Source organism: Streptopelia decaocto (genome assembly GCF_964273445.1).
Source record: "Streptopelia decaocto genome assembly, chromosome: 1".
NCBI lineage: Eukaryota > Metazoa > Chordata > Aves > Columbiformes > Columbidae > Streptopelia > Streptopelia decaocto.
The window spans coordinates 38,104,855-38,126,613 of NC_138663.1; the positions used below are offsets into that span (position 1 = coordinate 38,104,855).

Here is a 21,759-nt window from a genome sequence, read left to right on the forward strand (position 1 = left end):
GTGGCGAGAGCCCGCGGAGGCCGCAGAGCCGCACAGCAGGCGGCCCGGCCCGCCCCAGCGGGGTTTCCAGTCGGGGCAGCGCCGCCAGAACGTGGGGACCCCTTCCTATCCGCCCTCCCCTCCGCACCGGGGGTGTGTGCGCGGGGGACGGTGTCAGCTCCCCGCGGAGACCAGGCCGCCCCAGGCCGCCCCGCCATGGGGCCCTGCGGGCAGGCGGGGAGAGGTTGGGGGAGGGGCGGCCTCGCGGCGCCGGGCGCCTGCGCAGAGAGAGCGGAGCGGCGAGGTCACCCCTCCCCTCCGCGCCGCCCCCGCCGCGCCAGAGCGAGGCTGGGCGTGCGGCGTCACGGCGACGGCCCCAAGCCGCGCCCCGGCACAGGCAGCGAGAGGGAGAGGAGCGGGCGGCGGGCGGAGCGCAGCGGGCTCGGCCGGCGAGGCGGCGGTCGGCGGGGAGCGGAGGCGCTGTCCGGTAGGTCGCGGCGGGGAGCGCGGGCCGGGCAGCCGCGGCGGTGGGGTGGGGAGCGGCGTGTCTGGTACAGGTGGCGCGGCGGGGCGGGGACGGGCCGGTGGGGGCGGCGGCGGCGGCGGGGGAGGGAGCGGCGACGGGAGCGGCGCTCTGTGAGGGAAGGGGCACGAGCCTGAAACATGGCGGAGGAGGAACTGGGAGCCGCCGCCTCGTCCGGCCTCAGGCGCGGGGGGACACGGCGGGGGGGTGAGGGAGAGAGCGGGGCGCTGAGGGGCAGCCGCTGCCAGCCGGGCCGAGGGCTCGGCCCTGCCCTTCGCCGCCACCTCCCTCCCGCTGGTCCCCGGAGCAGAAGTTGGAGCGGAAGCGGAAAGTTGTAACCCCGCGGCTCCGGGCCGCGACGTGGGGCCCGGCCGGGTGCGGGGAGGGGCGGGTGACGCCCGGCTCGGCCCCGCTGCGGGCGGGGAAGGGGACGGTCCCCGGCTGCCGTCGTCGTCGTTGTCAGCGGGAAGTCCGAGCCGGAGCCCCACCTAGTCCGGTCGTCGGAGAGAAGCTGCTCGCTCTTTCCGGCCGGTGTGTGGGGGCGAGGCGGGAGGGGCAGGTCGGGTGCGGCCGGCGGATCGCCCGGCCGGTCTGCAGCGGCAACACCCCGAGAGCGGGCGGGCAGCCCGCCCGCCGCCGGGGCTGGTGCCTGGGGTGGCCACGGAGTGGGACAAGCAGGCAGCGCCGTGGCCAGCGAGTTCCTCTCCTGCTTGTCACAAAATAAAAAGGAAAAGGGGTTGACAGGGATGTTCATCTCGCCTAAACAACCCCCACAGCCGTGTCAAAGCAAATGGAAGAATTTGACTGACGCTTCCTGCGCCAGACCGGTCTAATAACCCTGAGATACCTCATGTCCTTCTGTATGTGTTGGTGAAGAAGCGGTGGAAGGAAGGCGAAGTTTGCAAAGGGTTGAATAAAACCATATCTGAGTGTTTTTGCGTTAGCCTCAGATTACAAAAAAAAGGATAAAAAACCAAGGTTTCCTGCAGGAAAGACAAGTCTGCTTTTACCCCCTTTTCCATCTTAAAGAGATGGGTTACCTTTTTCAGGGTTTATAGAAAAAACAGTTTTTTCTATACTCCTTTGGGGTGTGATAGTAAGGTAGTACAGCTCCAAGACAGAGGGTATTTCAGAGGTGCTCAGCTTGAAAATTGCCCAGCTCCTGTATGTGTTCTTGCATTTAGATGTTTTGATTAGTTTAATGTTATTTCCAGCATATAACAGCTACATCTTACCACAATGTGAAATGTGTAGACAGTGTATGACAAGACTTTTCAGTACTCTTTCATGGTAGAATATACATTGAAATTACTCTTAAAAAAAGACAGGAAACTCTCTTCTTTGTCATAAATTACAATTAAAAGGCAAAGAAGTAATCACATTGTCTTGTATAGTGTATTTCCTTTTGAAAAGAGTTTATTTTATTTTCTATGGAAAACTTGCAAAATGAATCAAATTAGTATCTTTTGGATGTCTTGCCTCTGTGTTGAAATCACAAGCTTTTTTGAGAGAGGTGGGGGGGAAATCCACACAAAGAAAACAACTTGCTCCAGTCAAGTGTTTTCACTTTTTTTATTCATTGCATCTTTTTTTTTGCTTTTGCTTGAAGTCTACCCTGTAGACTTCATTCTAGCTAAAAATGAGCAATGTGAATAGTGGAGGTTACCCTAGCTGTTCACATCAAAAGCTTTGCAAATAAACTTTCTAACTAATTAGATGTAGAGTGGTATCTGCATATTTTCAGGGATGCTGCTTCTATGGTATGAACTACTTCAACTTGCAGCTGTAGGGTAAGGCTTTATGGCTATCTGTAGCTAAATAACTGAGTTTTGAGTTGTGCTGTATAGTATAAATGTCATGTACCTTTTTTGCAGCAAAGCTGATCATACTTGGAGCACCTGTCTGCCTGGGGGTGAAATAATATGCAAAACAGAGTTGAAAGACTATAAGTGTAAAAACAGAACTTGTATTTGGGGAAAAAAAACCCCAATAGTCTTTTTACTGTCTGTAACTATGTGTCTTGCTTGTATTACTACATACATGAACCAGCTAAGTTTCCTGAGTGGAATTAAAATTGTGCTGTTTTGTTCTGAACCTTTGCTGTAGGACAGTTCATAAAAAATAAATCTGAAGTGAACCATGACAGTTATCTTCGTGCTGTGCCAGTTTTGCAGAGTAAAACTGACTGTCTTTGTAATTGAGAGCCTTTCTGGAGCAGAGGCAAACAGATGGGAATCTAGGTGAGGGCCTACAAAAAGAGAAAGAAATAACTTGTATGGCTGAGGAAGGAAATGTGCTGAAGACTACACTCTAGCTTGTGATCTAACAGTAAATGTGACTGGGAACTAAAATAAACAGTTGTCCACCTATCATCTGGGATGTGGGAAGTGCAAGAGTCACAGAAGTACTTGAGTACTTGATGCTTAGTGCTATAGTGCCAATCCTGTCATCTGCGGAGCTCTGCTAGCTGCTTGGAGTTAGGTATGGAGAGGTGCTTTTAAGTGTAAGAATATCTTGCAGATAAAAACAAGCACTCTGTTGTCCTTGAGTGTATAGTAGGAGGGTAGGTGGGTCCTTTATGAATTGACCAGTCTGAGTAACACTTGGATGAGTTTCAGATACTTAACTGATGTTTGAAAATGTCCTTCAGGGTAAGCTTCAGTTGTTGAGTTTGAATCAAAACTGCTCTCTTAGTAAACAGATCACTAAGCATATCTTGTGCAAGAGAAGTTCATGTTTAGCTTGTAGCTGCCAGTGCTGCCACTCTTTTACCACAGAACAAACACAAACTGAAGTGCACTGTGTATGTCAGTGCGTAGAATCCCTGCTGAGTTGGGGCAGGCTTCTGCTGTGCTCTGTTGCATCTAGGTCAGGTAGAGGGATATTTTAGACAGCCTCCTTCTTCGGAGAAATTGAAGTAGTGTCTACAGTAACTGCACCTTCATATTTGAAGGCAAACTTTGTTTTATCGCTCAGATGTGGCTTAGATCGTCTGTTTCTGTGCTTCTTGTATAAAACGGGAATAGAAATGTTTTCTGTTACTGGAATGCCATTAATGGGGACCTGTTTTCAAGTCAATTGAATTATCAAAGTTGTTCAGCAGTTGGCTGCAGCAGAGCTTTAGCATTTTACTTAAAGCATCTAAAGTATTGCTCTCTCCTTAGGGCCTGTCAACCACGAGAAAACGGTGGGACAGGCATGTAGAAGCAATATTCTGATGAAGCTCTGACAGTTTGCTTGTAGTAGACAAGCACTATTTGGAGAAAGTCAAAGACCTTGGCTGCTGGCACAAACTGTTTCTTCATGGAACAGTTGAATGAGGCTACTTTCAAAAGCAACAGTAGGTTCTGGCTTGAAGCTCTCATCTCTCAAGCTCTAGAAAGCCTATAGAAACATTGGACAACTGAAAATGAAAAGGTTTTATTATTGTGTTTGCCTGTTTATTTATGTTGTTGTGAGCTCCTAACATACTATGTGTTCCTGTCCTCTAGCAGCAAGGAAAGGGAGGAGGGCTCTAAACACCAGGTTGGAAATTTGCCTGTTAGGCAACTTTTGAAATATAAAGTGATTTGCAGGCCCTCTAGCTATTCAGGATGCTCTTGTTTTCAAGAGCAGTGTTTTAGTAGTATTTTTTACTACTGAAGCAGTAAATGAAAGTTACTATAAGAACACACAGAAATATGTGTAGATGAGTTAAAGGAACATTTTTAGAGTTGAACCAGGAAGAAGAGGAGGTGTTCAATAATATCTTGTACACTGTCCCCCTCAGTTTTCTAGTTGTTAATCTAAGGACTTGATGTTAGTTGGAGTAAATCCCTGCTATGCAACTGTGATAAGAGACTGACAATTACAGTACACATGGTTTGTTCATTCCTGGCCAAGGGAGGAAGGCCAGACCATCATGCAGGAGTGGAACAGCCCAGCTCTAATGGACTGGTGTTTGCATCCTGTGGTGGAGAAGCAGCATCTCAGGTTTCTCTCCAGCCTGAGATTCTCTTCAGGGAACCCCTAGATTCTTAGATCACTTCATATCATTCCTGCAGCTGTTGCAACACAGGAAGGTGTCCTAACTCTGAATGACTTGACCAGGTCTTCTGCAAAAACGATATTGTGTGCCACTGTTACTCATTTGTGAAATAATTTTCAATATGACTCTAATTTATTTGCATAACTGAAGAAGAACTTAAAGCAAGGATCTGTGGTTATAATTTTTGCCTTTTTTTCGTAGAAACTCTGAGAATGTGCTCTTTGCATCAAAATTTGTTGACACTGAGGTACACGTTACTCATACTTGCTTTAATTAGAACAGTTTCAAAGTCTTGATTTCAGTAGGTAAAATGGATTAAAGAAAAATATGTAGTTTAACAATATTTCCTTTAGTGTGGCTTAATTGATAGCTTTATGTGAAACTAGATTTGCTCTCTATATCTCTGTCTCTATATGTGGTTAGTAGATCGAGAGAGGTCCTCCTTCCCCTCTACTCCACCCTGGTGAGACCACATCTGGAATATTGTGTCCAGTTCTGGGCCCCTCAGTTCAAGAAGGACAGGGAACTGCTGGAGAGGGTCCAGCGTAGGGCAACGAAGATGATTAAGGGAGTGGAGCACCTCCCTTATGAAGAAAGGCTGAGGGAGCTGGGTCTCTTTAGTTTGGAGAAGAGGAGACTAAGGGGGGACCTTATTAATGTTTATAAATATATAAAGGGTGAGTGCCATGAGGATGGAGCCAGGCTCTTCTCGGTGGCAAACAATGATAGGACAAGGGGTAATGGGATCAAGCTGGAACACAAGAGGTTCCACTTAAATTTGAGAAGAAACTTCTTCTCAGTAAGGGTGACAGAGCACTGGAACAGGCTGCCCAGGGAAGTTGTGGAGTCTCCTTCTCTGGAGACATTCAAAACCCGCCTGGACATGTTCCTGTGCGACCTCACCTAGGTGTTCCTGCTCCAGCAGGGGGATTGGACTAGATGATCTTTTGAGGTCCCTTCCAATCCCAAACATACTGTGATACTGTGATACTGTCTGTTAGGCAGCCCCCTCTTCAGTTAATCTAAAATACCTTGTGAACACAGATTGTCCCTGCAACTGTTTCCCTTTGTTTCTCTGTATTAGTTGTCTTTGCTTTTGAAGTCTTGTCCTATTTTTTCTGCTCATAGTCTCCGTTTCTGCAACCTAACCAGTTGTGCCTTCTTTTTTTGTGTGTTTTTCCAGTGAGGGGAAATTTCTTAAAAGCATTCTTCATATATCAAGAGGAAGCAAAAATAACACTACCACACCTCTGTTAAAGGTGAACTGCAGATATGTGTGAGTTACCTGTGTGGAGCTGGAGAGGGGAGGTAGAAGAGATGGGAGGAGGATCCGTCTGTTGCTGGTGTGGCGCTTCAGCACTACTGAAGTCAAAGTGCTTTTGGTAGTTGTAGGGCCAGACCAGCTACTTGTGTTTTTTTCTAAAGGTTTGATGTGTGGTCCATTTAAGATGAAGCTAATACGCTGTACAGTGCTTGAGCTGCATCAGAACCCAGACAATAATGATAGTTAAGTTGTACAGTTGTACAATCCTTGCTTGCAGTTAATCAAACTTCTATAACATCTCATCTGATACTTCCCATGAAAGTAATTCATTAGAAAGTTGCAATGTATTTTCTTTTTTCTGGATGTGGAGAAGAGTAAACTGGAATGTGGAATAGAAGTAATTATAAAATTGAAGTTATCTAAGAATCTTATTCTCTGTAATACAGTATTTAGGACTAGATCATTGGTTTATAATGTGACATTTACAGTTGAGACTGAGCTGTACATGGCTGTGTGTTGTGGCTTACGTTGTTAGTTAAGTGTGGGGGCAGCCCAGCAACATACAGTGCAGGAGCCTCTTTTATTAGTCTTGGAAATGTGAAGTGGTTGAGATGAATTGTCAGATATTGTAAGATGCAGTCAGTAACTCTCCTCTGATCTTTCATTGTGAAGCTACTGGCAAGATAACATTCTGAAAGCTTGATATACAAGATGACCCATAAGCATAGCCTACTTGGCTTTGTGTGATTGCTTTTTGCTCACAATATTGTTGAAAGATTTTCTTGGGGTTGGGAAAGTGTATAAATTGATACTGCATGCAGAATCTTGACTCTTAAGCTTCTGGAGTTATATAGTTAGTATGTATAAGTATATATCTTGCTGTCTTTCTGTGACCTTTCTAACTTGTATAAAAAGGAGAATTGATGGGCAATAGGCATGCTGTGAGTGTGGTGGTTTTATTGCCATTCAAGGAACAGTCCTCTTTTTATTTACTGCCTATTGTTTATATTGGTGCAAGTGTACAAAAGATGCTGGGTGCTTTCATGGATTTCATGATGAGCTGCATCAGAAATGAGTTCTTGGCAAGTGTGACTTCACCTTCAGAGTTTTTGCACAGATTATGTCAGTCCATAGATGAATTTCCAAGGTAGTTTTATATCCACAGTATTCAATGAATATAGGTTTACAATTCAAGATGCCTTGGACCTGGGTTCTTAGTGTGCTGCAAAATGCTGTGCTCCAAATCCAACTTCTGCTGACATTGGTTATTTGAGAATATGCCATGCTTCTAGAAATGGATGTCACATGGTCATTTTAGCACTTGGTGGAACATAAGAGACTTTGTAGTAGTCCTGTGGTGTCAGGGAGCACTGGAAGATGCAAGAGTAGCTGACTGTCATGCTGGAGGATTACTCTTCCATTTTTCTGATTTTTTATATATTTTTTTTTTCTTCTTCTTCTTCCTTTAGTAGCAGATTTGGTGTAGTCTCACCAAAGTAGAGACACCCTGTTACTTGATATAGATCATCCTGTGCATTGAGTAAGTTTGGAGGCAAACAGAGAGATGTCTGCGATACTATAATAAGCAGGCATTCATAACTCATTTTTTAACTGGATGCTTGGACTTCAAATGTTCTTACTTTTGGTTTACAATTTTCTGCTTGCTTTTTATATTTGAATACTAGAGAGAAACAAGCATTTCTGAATTATACCTATTTCTGCTCATTGTATGTTCTTACAGTGTGTTACCTTTTCACCTTTATGCTCAAGCAAGTCCATTTTCTTCAATGACACCTTTTTATTTTTTTTTCTCCTGATCTCCCTAAGCCTTTTATTTCAGGAAACACCACAAGCTAAATTGAGGTTCAGCCAGACATCTCGCATAGAAAACTTAAATGTGATAGCTGAGGTTCTGCAAAAACTGAGTAGCTAAAAACAAGGTTTTACAATTAAGTGCTTTATACTACAGCATGTACTACTCTTTGACATTTTTAATCTGTGTGTTGCTTTTCATCAAACTCTTAAGCGTAATCTCAGAAGAAAGGTGCTGTATCTATGTGAGTATGAGTTAGAGTGAGAAATTAAGAATATTTTATGCGAAGCCCAGACTCAAAGATCAAGTGGGCTGTACAGTTTTATTCTTGATGAACAAAGAAGTCCTGATGCTATCTCTGCCTTTTCTACTGGAAGTCTATGTCCTATCTAGCCAGGAAACTGATGAAGAAGCAACATTAGACTTACTTATAGTAACCAATATTTTGAACAATGTGCAGCGTGCCTAACTGAAGGACCATCGTGCTTCTAGCCAGAGGCAAGATCTTAAAGCATAGTTTGCAAATACATTTTTTCAAAGACGGATATATCACCTTGAAAATATTTGTATCTTCAGGTAACGTAGTTCTTCCATTACTTAATCTTATTATGGACTACTTCTTAAATGAAATTTGGTGCTGTAAGTGTCACAGAGGGAAGCTGAAGCCTCTTCTCCAAGCTGAATGCTGAATCTGCTGTGATGGTAGAAGTGAAAATAAGGAACCATTCAGAGCCTTATCTACTGAAGGCTGAAGTCATAGATCCCAAGAACCTAAATAGAGGATGCATTGGATAAACTAGGCGCACCCTAAGCAATGTGGGAGTAGAAGACTGCAGTTTCATGAATTATAAACTTGCTTCACTGGAACAGTCAAGGTGGACTGAAAAGTCATTTTTTCACTGAGGCTTTGCGCAAAATTTAGCTTGTTTTGAGGTGCACTTATTTAACTTGCTGGAAGTAAAACTCTTCTTCAGTAAAAGATCAAGGATGCAGTATTAACACTTGTTCAAATGCTGTGGTGATTGTTGTAGTCTAAATAACAGATGATTCCTAGAACACCAGACATGCCGACTTGTATTTAGAAAGGTCTTCCCATCCAGGCCTCTGGAGCCGATTTTAAATTTCAGTATCCTTTGGACATCTGCTGCTGCCTTATCAAAGCACGTGTTTGATTGGACTTAACAGCAAAGTGAGTGTTGAGGTATGATAAGTTTCTTCAGAAAATGGCAAGCTTTGAAGATACAGAGGAACCAAAAAGCATGGTCTAAACAAGAACTGGAGTGATCTTAAGAAGATTCAGATAAACTCTTGTGGAGGCTTGATTAAACAAGTGTAACCCTCTCTACTAAATATCTAGTCCATGTAATAGAAAGTGATGTGGAGATGATTGCGATTCAAATTAATTTGGGTTGTCATCTTCTAGTCAAGGTATGTTTGTGAGTTAGATGTTCCCTGAGGAGCTACCATTCCTAGGTTCAAGATGCAACTGCTTCACTGCCAGAAACAGAACAGGATGCTCTGCCCAAGTTTCAGCCACTTCAGTTCAGCATTTCAGACCTTTTACAAACCCACCTTCATCAATGGATTCAGCTAATAAACTGTGAAAAGAGACAGTCAAAGTTGCATCTCCATTATTGGAGAGGCAGCAAAACCATGTGGCAGAAGATGGTAGTTATTGCTGGCTGCTGCTATGTGATTTTTTTTTTTTTTTTTTTTTAAACTTAACCTCAGAACACGTCACAAGCTTTAACAAAATAACTGTTTTTAAAATTACGTATAATTTTGGTGAGTTTGAGTGAGGTTTGCTGCTCACGTTTAAATACGATGTTTCTATTCGGGAAGTATTGATTGAGAGGTCAAAACAGACATGAGTTAAAATTACTTGGGACTTGGCTGGTATGGTTCATTTATCCTGGAAGAACTAATTTTATCCTTGTTAATGAATGCTAGTAGTTAGTATTCTTAATTTGCATAGAATCAGTGTCCTTTCAACAGATAAAACTTCTAATCTTAATTAAAATGACGTATGGGAATTTGTAAGACAGCTCTCAGGCTACCAACCTGATTTGTAATAGAATTACTGTAAATCATACTGTGGAAGGACGCTTTGTATGTAAAGGGCCTGCATCAGCCAGTCTTGAATGGCCAGTAACAAAAGATCATATAATGAAGTGTGCCTTGTCTATGTGTTAGCAATCTAAACAAACCCAAATACAAACGAAACTTTTAATAATGAAGACAGTGCAAGTAATGATACCTTGGTATGTAAATTCTGGTGTTGCCAGGGATGTAAATGATATGTAGGTTATACAGAAAAGTAGGCAGGATGGACAAAAATTCAGGTGTTATTGGAATTGCAGTTGAACTGAGCATTGCCTTGTGTCTGTAGAAGGAAACCTGATACAGGGCTTTGCTGGTTCAGCAGCCAGTGGTACAATCACAGTAGAGCTAGGATTGCCAGATGTTAAGCAGATAACACATGGTATTGGATGCTAAGTCTTGTTTCTGCAACAGAAGTTAAGCTTTCTGTTTCCAAAGACAAGTGACTTAAGCCAACTGGCAAGTTTATTCTTGAAGTATCTTTAAAACTGCATGAGTGCATTTTTACAAGGAAAGTATCTTGACTCTGAAAAATTCCATGCCTTGCTTGTAGTCCTGCTGGTTATAACTGTTTTTGTAGCTTGAAAGATGAAATGTACCATTACAATTGTGCAGAGAAACAAATAATCATACCTGCTTTTAATCAGAAGGATGCATATCAGGTAAAGCATGTTGGGTATACCATAATGTGGCAGTCCATTAACAGATGGAAGTTTTAGAGTTAGGTACTGATGCAATGGTACTATGCAATGACTGTACAGCCAAATTCACAGCAGTAAGTTGCTGTCTTAGTTCTCAAAACTTGCTGTATGGTTGAATACTTAGCTTATGCTTAGCAAGATATAATGTGGTAATTATACATTCTCTGAATTTACTAGACTTTTTAAAAATCTGAGTGTTCTTTCTGTTTGTCTGCCTGGATTTTCTTTGCAAGCATAAAAACCATTTACACTTCGGTTTCTTCATGAATTTTGAGGTCATCATATTAGCTGCAAGTCTGTCTGGTAGAACATGCACAAACAACTTTAATGGGGGATAGTGACTGTTTTACAGAAACAGAGAGAAAATGCAAAACCATGGCAAACAGTCACAAAAAATAAGAACGTTACAAACTCCAGCTGAGCCTTAAATAGACTTCATAGCTTAGCTTTCATAAGGGACTCCAAATTTGAATTCACATATTTGAATTTTTGCACAGTGTTGAAAGTTGAACTCTGTAAGTGTTGGAACATACTGTATTTTTAATAGCTTAATGTTCATTACACCACTTGCTTTGAAATTACTTTTTATACCTTGTATGAAACTACTGCAAGTTGCACATGCTTGTTAGTCTCTCACACTAGGAAGCTTTAATCTTGAGATAGCAGTGGCTTCAAGCAGATAAGTTTTCGTCTTTAGAACCTGCATTAATTTTGTGTTCAGATTTCAGATCTAGCTGGGAGCTGACATTGACTTGGGGGGAAAGATTCCATTGAGCTATACTAATTATAGACAGTGGAACTAGTTTCACAAGGTAAGCTTGTGTTAGGTGCTTTACAGAAATTCTCTCTACATGCGGTATTAATCAAAGTAGCTCCCTTCAGTGAAAGAAGGAAAACTTAGTTGAGCTTTCTCTGGTAGGTGTCCCTGTGGGCAGTTCAAGGAGCAACTTAAGCCTCGGTGCCCTGTTTGTGTTGCAGTACCTTGTTCTCATGTCTCTGCCTTTTTCTCAGGTGGTTAGTATTTATCACACAACTTTGTTTTTGAAAGTCCTCTCAAGATTCTCTGGAATAATTTAAAATATTTGAACATAACTGAAGAAATATTTTTATCCAAGAAAAATTACTCTATTAGTGCCCAGAAGAGCTAGCTGTCCAACTGACAAAATACTCCTTTGTCAAGACAAGAAGCTATCAAAATCAGGTAAAAACTAGAAATAAAAATAGCTTCTCGCTTTGTTTACTGAACAGTTGACTTGCTTCCAAGAGCATGCATTAGTTAATGAAATAGCTCTACTTCTAGGAGTCTTGAGTATAAAAGCCTTTAATTAGACCCGATCAGCTTTTCAGTGTATCTTGTCTTCAGAATTGATTTCTGAATAATGTTTTCTATAAATAAGTGTGAAAATCAGTTCTGTAGCATTTTAATTTCTCTTTTATAAAAGATACCGCTTACCGTGTTGAGTAAGGATTATCTGAGTTGCTTTAATTCCTGAAGCATCTAAAAGTTGGTGAAAATGAACAGCTTCCACTTTGGCTTATATTGTCAAGGTGCTGCTTAGGCACTGAAATTATACTGGGGAACAAAATGAGGGAACAAAACACCACAAAACTCCTTGGAGTTGAGAGATAAGAATTTAGGACTTCCCTTTGCATACAAGCATTTGGAGAATATTAAGAACAGCACTAATCATCTGTAATTAGTTGCTTCCCTGGATAAAGGGTGCTAAATCAAGACACTCAAAACGTGGTGGAATCTGGATGGTACAGACAATTAGGAAGGTGTAGATGTGGCTGTCTGAGACTGCTCTAGTACCAGAAAGGGGAAACATCTTGTCTAGGGAGACTTAATCCTCTGACCTTGGTTGGTCCTGTGACCGAACTAGAGTTATTTTTCCAAATGTGTGACCATTGTTTTGTTCCATCTTGGGGCAGTATCCCCTCTCTGAGAAGCAGTTTTTCTTCCTTGGCTTTTTTTTACCTTCACTGCTATTGTAAGCAGGTAAACCAGTTGCTTAATTTGCTTCATCTATCATTCTAATGTTTGGGGTTTTTTTTCCCTCATGCAGAAAGTTGAGACTCATTTAGGAGTCTGTTCTCAAGGTGGTTCTAACAATGTGTCTCTTACAGAGAGGTAAATGTGCTGGAGCAGAAGCATTATGAAAATTTTAGTGAACATGCTGCAGCTTCACAATACAACCAGAATGTCAGGGTCTGAACAAGAATCATGGTGTCTGTAAAGTGCTGAATAATCATGATCCCTTCTGCAAATGATAATGCTTCTGGGAGGGACTATTAGTTTAATTCCAGACCTGAACAACTAGTTCACATAAGAAAGTCTTGGGGATATCTGTAGTGACTGTATTTAGTTCATGTCTTTAGCCTGAGGCTGAGCTCCACTTACAGCTTCATTTGATTTAGTGTCACTTGGAAAGACTGGATTATTAGCTTTCCTATTCCTCACACAGGTAACAAAGTTGAATCAGAAACCAGAATTTGAAGCTGAAGGAATTGAAAGAAAAGTAACAGAGTAAATTAAAAAAATGTGGGGGGAAGATGGGAAGATCCACAAACAAACAAAAAACCCTTTTTAAGTATAGTATCAAGCCCAACTGCCAGTGGTATTTGAACCTTGATGAATTCTTCATTATGTGGTTGCTTTTTAAGAAAGCTTTACAAGCTCTAAGTGTGCAGGTTCTTCATTCAGTGTTGAAGTTTGGGTTTCTTATTCCACAACTTTCTTAGCATCGTCACTTTGGTTTGCCTTTTTCTGGAGACATACTTCAAGAAATTATTTAATGAAATGTCCAGAAGGCACTCTCCCCTGGTTTGTCTGATAAGGGCAAAAACTGAAAGCAAGTTCCACATTTACAATCTTTGACAGATATGAAGCTTTTGAAATGCACTTCTAATGTGTTGTCTTGGTTAACCTGTCTTCCTTCTCTTCAATGGTGTTTGTTTAAAGATCTGCTCATCCTTCAAAGAGAATATTGGAAAAACTATCCATGTGCATAGAAAGCTCTTGTTCCTCTAGCTTATCAAGTACTTTAAGTGTGCCATTCAGAAGTAGAATTAAGCAGTTACTTCAATACAGTACACTAATGCATTAATACATGCATAAATTAGAAAAAGTAATATGAACAAACTGAGCAGATGCTGCACAGCTGTGATGGTTTTATGGACTGTTCCATTTCAGGAAGTCTGCAAGGCAGTTACTGAACCACTACTCACAGTTAACGGAGGTGACCTGAAAGTGAGCTCTCTGCTTCTGAGAGATTGTGTACTTGAAACAGCAGTGGAATCTGGTTTATGTGAAAACTCTTATTTCTTGAAGAAGAGTAGGTTCCCTCATTTTTCTAGTCTAATCTAATTAGACATCTCCAGAGTTCACAGTGATGTCAAGTGTCTGTGCATAAAAATACTTGACTCAGCTGTTTAAAGCCAGTACCTGGTCCAGTTAAGATGAAAAAAGCTTTACTTTTTTGATGCTTTCTATCTTCTTGTTCTTTAGTGCCTGCATAGAGACCACAGTTGACAATACTTTCCTGCCTAAAGATGGAGGAGCAGAAAAATGAAAAAGGAAAGGAAGCTGGTATTGCTCTTATTCCTTGCATGTGTGTCACCATAAAGGTAGCCAGCCTTCAAAGCAAAATTTCTCTCTTAAAATAGGCTCCACTAAATGAAGAGGGATACAGTTTATTTGGTAGGAGTAAGTTTAAACTTATTTAATCTAATTTTTGGGTGATTCAGTGGGTGCTTCTCATCAACTGTCCAATAAATCTCAGGAGGTTTTGCTTATATGTTACCCAGTTATTGTAGTCTCTTAATTTCTGTTTTGTACCTTTTGAGTATTTCTGTTTTCCAACCATGAGACTGGGTGTTCCGGGGAGTACAGACAAATATTGTTGTTGAACTTGAGCCTATCCTAGTCTAGAAATGCTGACCATGCTGTGATATAGCTGTAGCTTTAGGGTGCTAAGTTTTAGATCAGGAAAGATCTAAACCTGTCTCCTTATTTGAATGACTGCGATCATGTGATCTAATGAGCCTTTTTCCTCCTTCCCAGTTAATACAATTGCTTTCTGATAGCTTTAGAACTGAAGGTTATCACTGAAATCACTGGTTAGTGCAGACTGCTGGAAATTATTCTTAAGGTGCTACCTTGAGCTCTGTCTTGACTGTACAAATGGTTTCATAATTACGTATTCTTTCAAAAGTTCTTCCAGTAACTTTTTTTTTTCTCAGATGTGAGAGGGGATGACAATGTGTGAAATGCAAGGCACAGACTTTATAAAGAGATATTCTATGCACTAAGTCCAGTATCTGTTTTAGAATGGCTAGAGAAGTGGATTTGGGGGTGTTTTGTTTTTTAAATATATATATAAACAGAAAAGGAAATCCACCAGGAGTTTGAGTTTTCATCTCTGGTTTTATAGTTTACATCTCTTTCAACAGTTGAACTTTTCACTTTAATATCTTGCTTGGAGCTTAATGGCTGGTGTTGTTTCAAGTGCTACATGGTAACTGAAAGCCAAGGTTCTTTATGGCTTAAACCTCCTCTTTTATACTTTGTCCTCTTCCTCCTCTTCCCCCCACTGGTGTGTCATCAGTGAGTCAAAAGGAAATTGTGTTGGCAGTGGATGGAGCCAAACACAGTATTAGTTCCAGAGTCAAGCATTGTGTCAATCTGACTGGTAAAGTAAGGGCAAGGTCGAGGTTTCGGATGAAAGCGGTCTGTACAATGTGTGATATGGAAAAATAGGTTTGAGCTAGAGCAGAGTCAGGTTGGGCTGGTTGGGAATCACTGGGAAGTCAAGTTCAGGCAGGATCAGAGCCCTAACTCAGTCTGGGGCACACTTGCAGCTGATGGACATACTGGTCAGTGAAAAAGTGCTTGCTAGGCTTTTATTCCAAATAGCATGGCAGACTGTAGTGTCTACCAGCTTCATGGACTGGTGGTTTCTTAGTTGAGAAGGAGGCTAAGACCTGTAACCAGGGAAGTTTTCTTAGGAAAGTTCTCTTAGGTAGGAATTGTGTGTTTATTTTTGTTAGAAAACAGTAAGAGGAAGGTGAAGTGACATCAAGACTGCCATTCAAAGCCAGTGGGGTAATAGGTCTAAGTGAGAGTAGATGATAGATGGTGCTTCTGCCATATGCTGTGTTACAGATGTCTGAGTTAGCTTTCTTAAATTGTTTTGGAGAATACATTTGTTTGTGTTTCGTTCCAAGGCGTCATGGCCAGACTGCCTGATAATAGACAAGTGCAGAGATGCCAGGCTACCTCTATGCTGTATAGGTGAGTGTATGTATAGAGGGTTACTGTGTGCTATCTGTGACTTAAGGAGTAACTGTACAAATGACACAACAGTTGTCACGGCGAAAAAGTGAGTACTTACTTTGCTCATCGCCCAAAGGTCAGAGAATTGTTTGAGTGTACTGCAGTCTGGCTTTGTCATGCCCTCAAAGATCTTAAAAAAACTTTTTGCGTAGGTCTTTCAGAGATTAAGATTGGCCAACCAAGAGGTATATATATGCTTTAGTTATGTGCCACCACTTAAAGCAGCGAAATTGCCTCCAGCGTGTGGTACAGCAGTTGGATATTGAGGGCTGAACTTCCAAATCTGGATGCTGAAAGAAGCTTTGCCTTGTGTTAAATTCCTGAATCCCTGTTTAAGAGCCAAAATGGAATTGCTAGTCTCTCACTAAAACCAAGCTGTTAGCTTCTTATTTCAGGATTTGGAATTTTCTTAAAGAAATTGTAGATCATTCAGTAAGAAAAAGTCACAAATTACTCAAACCACTAGGTAAAGCTGGTAGCTGCTGCTTAAGTTCTGTTACTTCTAAATTACTGTCAGGCTTCATTATTAACATATCCATATTTAGTTGCTAACTTCAGACTGAAGACTGAAAAATTCGGCTTAAACTGTTCTTTTCAAGACAGTGAAATTGCTGCAGTTCACTCAGATTACAGTACTGGGATTTCCCCTACACCCACTACATTTATGTCATTCTAGTGACACCTTTCAAAAAATTAAAACAAACATTCAGTTATGCCTTTAAGAAACGACAGGTAATGTTATAGGCTTAACTTGTACAGTTAGAGACAATCCTTTTTCCTATTGTTTGTAGGAAAGCTGGACAACTTATGGGTTTATGGATCTAATTTAACATTTATAGTGGTGCCAAATAGATTAAACTTGTGTTGTGCATGGTGGTTCATGTTTGCAAAATATCCATGTAGGGAAGAGAACATATTTTTATAAAGTCAGGAGTGAAAAGGTGTTCTGTTAGGTGTGAAAATCACTGAAGAGTCTCAAAATTTATCGGTAACGAAAACCTCTGTAGAGACTTGCTTTACTGGCCATCAGGACAATAATTCCTTATGGCATTCTCCTTGTACTCTTGTTGCTTCTTAAGGTGCAAGAAATGGTTTAGGTAAGTTGAAAAGCTGCTTATTATGTGTTTGCAAGAGAAATTAAATAGGACCTGGCCTGTTTGCTTCTCATGTCTTCTGACAATGTGGAGTTAATCAGTGATAGCAAAGATGGACACTAACATGGAGGTGTTCTAATTTCTATGTAAATCACTTTACCATTTTGTGCTAAACACCTAACAGATGGTGTGACTCCCAGAGATGCTGTGAGATAACTGCTACTGAGAGAGGTCTTTCTTACCTTGCTTCTGCTGCTTGTGCAAGCACCTGTGTTGGATTCCCTGCACTTTCTCTCTCCCCCAAACCCCAAATTATTTGTCAGCTGAGGTGGGTTTAATCTTTCTGAGAGGGCAGAGAGTGGAAAAAGCAGGTAACTCAATCTGATAAGTGCTGCAGGCAGTGCAGGAAAGGAACTGAGACCTCCCAGGCAGCAGTAGCAGTCCTGTTAGCTCAGTTGCTAGAAGGACTGCAAGAGGTGTGTTTTCTTGAGCAGTATGACCCAAAGACTTGTCCCAAAATTTGTGACCTTGTTTTGTTTTTGCTCAGTTAGTTTTCGACAAAGATGAGCCAGCAGATCTGCTTGGCTGCTGCAGGCAGTGGCTGGGGAACAGCTCTAGTTTCTAGGAGAGAAATGGTCTCAAAAGAATATTTTTAGTTGCCTCTAGTTGCTCATGAAACTACAGTCATTGTAACTGTGGTTATATGTCTAGCCAAAGACTAATCAAGTTGTACACATAAGCAGGGATTTTTTTTTTTTTTAAATGTGCTTCTGAGATCCTGCTGTTCTTTTTGAGAAATGTTTGGTGGGAAGAGGTTGATTTAATATTCTTCTGCAAGTCTTTCTCTGTAACTGTTTAGCATTTAAGTGTTTCAGAATGAGAAAATGCATGCTATCTCCTCTTGGATAATTGTTTCTTATCAGTAGTAACTGTTAGCTTTACTATAGTAGGATTTGTTCAATATTTCTTTATGGGACAACAGTAGTGAGGTAGAGGAAATACCATATCTGATGGTTTGCAGCATTTTATTGTAGCTGCATTAGGAGCTGATAGTTCAAAAACAGCCACTGTATTTAAAAAAACAAACCAACCAACCAACCAAACAAAAAAATAAACAAACCAAACAAAACTTAGCTAAGCCCTTTTATCAAACCTTGCTTAGTGAACTGGATTGTGGTGTCATGGTTGTACTTGCTGCATATAGATCAAAGTTTGAGTCAGTAGATACAAACTTTGGATGTTATTTCAAGTAAATGACAATAGAAATAAAGAGATGCTGTTGCCCGGAGAAGTTTCCCATTCTGTATTTTGTCAGCATACTGATGCTTTCAGTTCTCCAGAAGAGACTGGAGACATTTAATGCATGTCAGCTCATATGAACAAAATAATTTACACCTCTATGTGTATATAGATGAAATTACAAAAACTTGTATGATATGAAATAAGTCTGGGGGATGGATGAGGAGAAGATGTAGTAGCTGTGAAATCTGAGACATGTTTTTGGAATTACTGTATCAGTACCATAGGTAGCAAACATTAGCAGCTGTTTACCCAATAAACCTATTCAGTACTGTGAATGTAGTGTTTGTAAAACTGCAAGCTCTCCAGGCATCTGTGTGGCTCTTGGGAATATTGGTTTTGATCTGTTGTTGCAAAATATATAGTCCAGGCAACTTCTCATGAGTGAACGAGAGATCTCGAGAAACCTGTGAAATACCTTAATGCTTGCTGTGACTATAGCTGACAGGTGCTGTGGACTTGTTTACATGGCTAGAAGAGATTTGGTATGTTTCTGGAAAATGTTATGAGGTGAACTTACCTCACTGGATGGTATGCCATAATCCAAGTAATTTACCTATCAATGAAGTAAATGGATTTCTATGCCTGATACCTCCTTGCTGTAAATAAAGGAGAAGAATCCATCCAGAGGCCTCTGAGGAAGTGATGTGTGCACGTGGGTTTGAGCAGTTCTTCAGTACACTTGTGCACTTTCTTTGAAACACATGATATTTTGGCAAGATTGTAATACTGAGGTCTTTATTATAGGGAGTCTTAATCTGTTCTTGCCTTTTCTCTAAATTACTGTTTCATGGGATATAAAAATCTCTATTTAAAAATCTTTCTGAGTCTGTACTATCTTGACTGTGAAATTAGGCTAGATAACACGTGAATAATGATGGTTCTTTAAGTGTTAAAATCCTGGTAACAAGAAAACCTTGGAGGTACTTTATTTGTGCTAGAAGAAAAAGTAGCATTGTTCAGCAGTTACTGCGTCTTGAATAAATATCCGTTGTTTCTGTTAAAGTGACATCCTGCCTAGGTTCTGCCTGGTTATAATAATGTATCTCCTGCATTTATCAGTTGACATCAATTGTTCATGTCGTGTTATATATGCAGTCTCGCAGTGGCTGTAGTAATGCTGAAATAGTTGTCCCGTTGATCAAAATGGTGAATAATTTATTGTGTTTTAGGTATTGAGGGTGATTTATCTCCTGCATCATGCGTGAATACAAGCTAGTGGTTCTTGGTTCTGGAGGTGTTGGAAAGTCTGCTCTGGTAAGTTCTCTGTGAGGCAGTTCAAGTACATTTTCTTAGGCTTCTCATGTCTTTTTTTTTTTTTTTTTCCTCTAATATGTTCTCTACTAACCCATATTTTGTTTATGTAAGGGTGCACAAATAAACATAAATATAAGTAATGACTGCTGAGGGTTCCTGGCTAGAATAGGTACCTCCTTCACTGGGTGTATCCACATCCGTTGGTGTGCTCTCGCATGCTAATATTTTTGTATAGGGTGGGGTGATGGTCAGATCTTTGCCTGTCTTACACAGTGAAGTGCATAGGCACAGTGTTATGAAGGTCTCTGGCTTCACTGGGTAACCCAGCCGCAGGTCTGTGAAACATCAAGCTGTGTCATGAAACTCACACAATGAACTGATTTGCCTGTGTCTGGCCTTGGTAACTCCTGTCTCTGGAAAGGTCTTCAGAGTGCTGGTTGCTTCATATTCGATAGCAGCCTCTAAAGCGTTTTTTAAATGCAAATACAAACATATATTTGCATGTTTGTAGGAAGTTCAGCATGTTTTCTACATCTTTCCCTGTGAACACATGTATAGCTGCAGCAGGTGGATGTTTGTAAAGCAAAGAACTCATGCATTTTAGTTAAATGGTTACAGAAAAGTTTAATCTGACCTAGACTAGCAGTAAAAAAGTCCACAGAATGGGATGCTCCCAGCCCAACTAAGAACTTTACAGTAAGGTACACAATTAAACTTAAAAATGTAAAGTAAGGCCTAGAGGTCTATTCTATCAGATAAGGATTATCTTACAAAGTAGTTCCTAAAGGAAAACTTGACAAATCATCTTAGATTGTGAAAGAACTTCTTCCTTTACCTCTGAATTCTTTATCTTACTGCAGCATTTCTGGATTTGAACCTGTCTGCTCTGACTTGGCCATTGAGTCTTAAAGTTCCGCTTGTGCTAAAAACATCGTACATGCTAGGTACACTGGAATATCCTACTGAGTCTAGTTAAGACTAGTAAATGCTGGCAGGCTTCTTTTTGACTAATTCCTGTGCTGGCAGTAAGTAGCAGAAGATGCAGTAGTTCTAAATGCAAATGTAAAAGCCATGCAGCTGTACAGTATTCTATTCAACTAGAAACTAATAATGATTCCAACATTTAGACAAACCTTAAATCAATGCATGCTTTAATTCTTACACTCCAAGTGAGAGTGGATAAAGGAGGGTGTAGCATTGCTTTATCTAACAGTACTTAGTTAAATAGGCATGTATGTCTAACTTCCTGTTGTTTCTTGTAGTTATGTCAATCACTTAATTTGCCTTCAAAAATGTAATGGTTAACTGAGTATACACCTAGAACAGTAATTTGTGTACAATGTTGACAAAATGTCACTATGCAAAAAGAATCTTACAGGAACTTTTGTATTGCAGACTGTACAGTTTGTTCAAGGAATATTTGTTGAAAAATACGATCCTACGATAGAAGACTCCTACAGAAAGGTACATGCAAAAGACCTCTCTAGTGTTACAGAAACTTAAAACTGAAGTACATACTGTCATATATTTGAGTCATTGCTTGAAAAAGGGTATGACTGGTCATTTGACATAATACCAGGTAACCGAACAAGTTTGAAATCCAAAGGTGCTCTTGAAATATGTCTACAGGAATAATGCAGACTAGCTTTTTAATGTTTAAGCATGATACCTTACTAGCTAGTCAGGAAAAAATGGTAATTTCATTGTCAGAATTGGAAACATTGATTTTTTTTTTTTTTTTTTAAATAAAATATACTATCACTTTTTATTTTTCATAATATTTATTATTAGTTTGCGTGTGTGTTAGTATCTGCAGGTAGATTTGGACTTGTATGTTGGAGGTTCTAAGCTTTTTTTGCTACTAGGAAAATGCTAAGAACAACTTTGCACTCACCTTCAGAACACTAGAGGCATCATACTGTATTCCTGACGATTTAACTGATAGCTTGATACACTTCCATTAGATGGGTTATTGTTTTATTAATAGGTTAACACAAACCTATCATAAATGAACAAACACTTAACAGTAGCCTGTTAGTTTCTCTTCCCCTCTTCAGCATGACAGGCTGAAAGGTCTGACTCTGCTTGCATCACCTTGAATCTCCATATTGCTCACTCTTCAGTTTCAGCTGAGACCATGATTAATATTCCAGGCTAAGATAGTTTACATCTGAACTGCTACCACGAGAGTTAACCATTTGCTGAAGCAGATTAGTCTTCAGCTATATCATTTTCTTAATATTTCTTTTTGTAGCTGAATTACTTTTCATTTGCATTGATACTCTGACATAGCTCACTGTGTGGCCGCAAAAATGCCAGTGTCTATACAAGGGAGACAAGATGTACCAAACCCTAGGGAGTGGGCAG

At 40.6% G+C, this 21,759-nt stretch overlaps 1 protein-coding gene across 1 annotated transcript in view; it reads left to right on the forward strand.

The window, feature by feature from the left end:
• Nucleotides 1–310: 310 nt before the first annotated feature.
• RAP1B (RAP1B, member of RAS oncogene family) overlaps nucleotides 311–21,759 on the forward strand; it is a 31,198-nt gene continuing 9,749 nt past the window's right edge. The window contains exons 1-3 of the mRNA XM_082054866.1: nucleotides 311–466; nucleotides 19,308–19,392; nucleotides 20,788–20,856. Of these exons, the coding sequence (XP_081910992.1) occupies nucleotides 19,336–19,392; nucleotides 20,788–20,856 (126 nt within the window). The 5' untranslated portion in view covers nucleotides 311–466; nucleotides 19,308–19,335. The remainder of the gene's footprint in view (nucleotides 467–19,307; nucleotides 19,393–20,787; nucleotides 20,857–21,759) is intronic.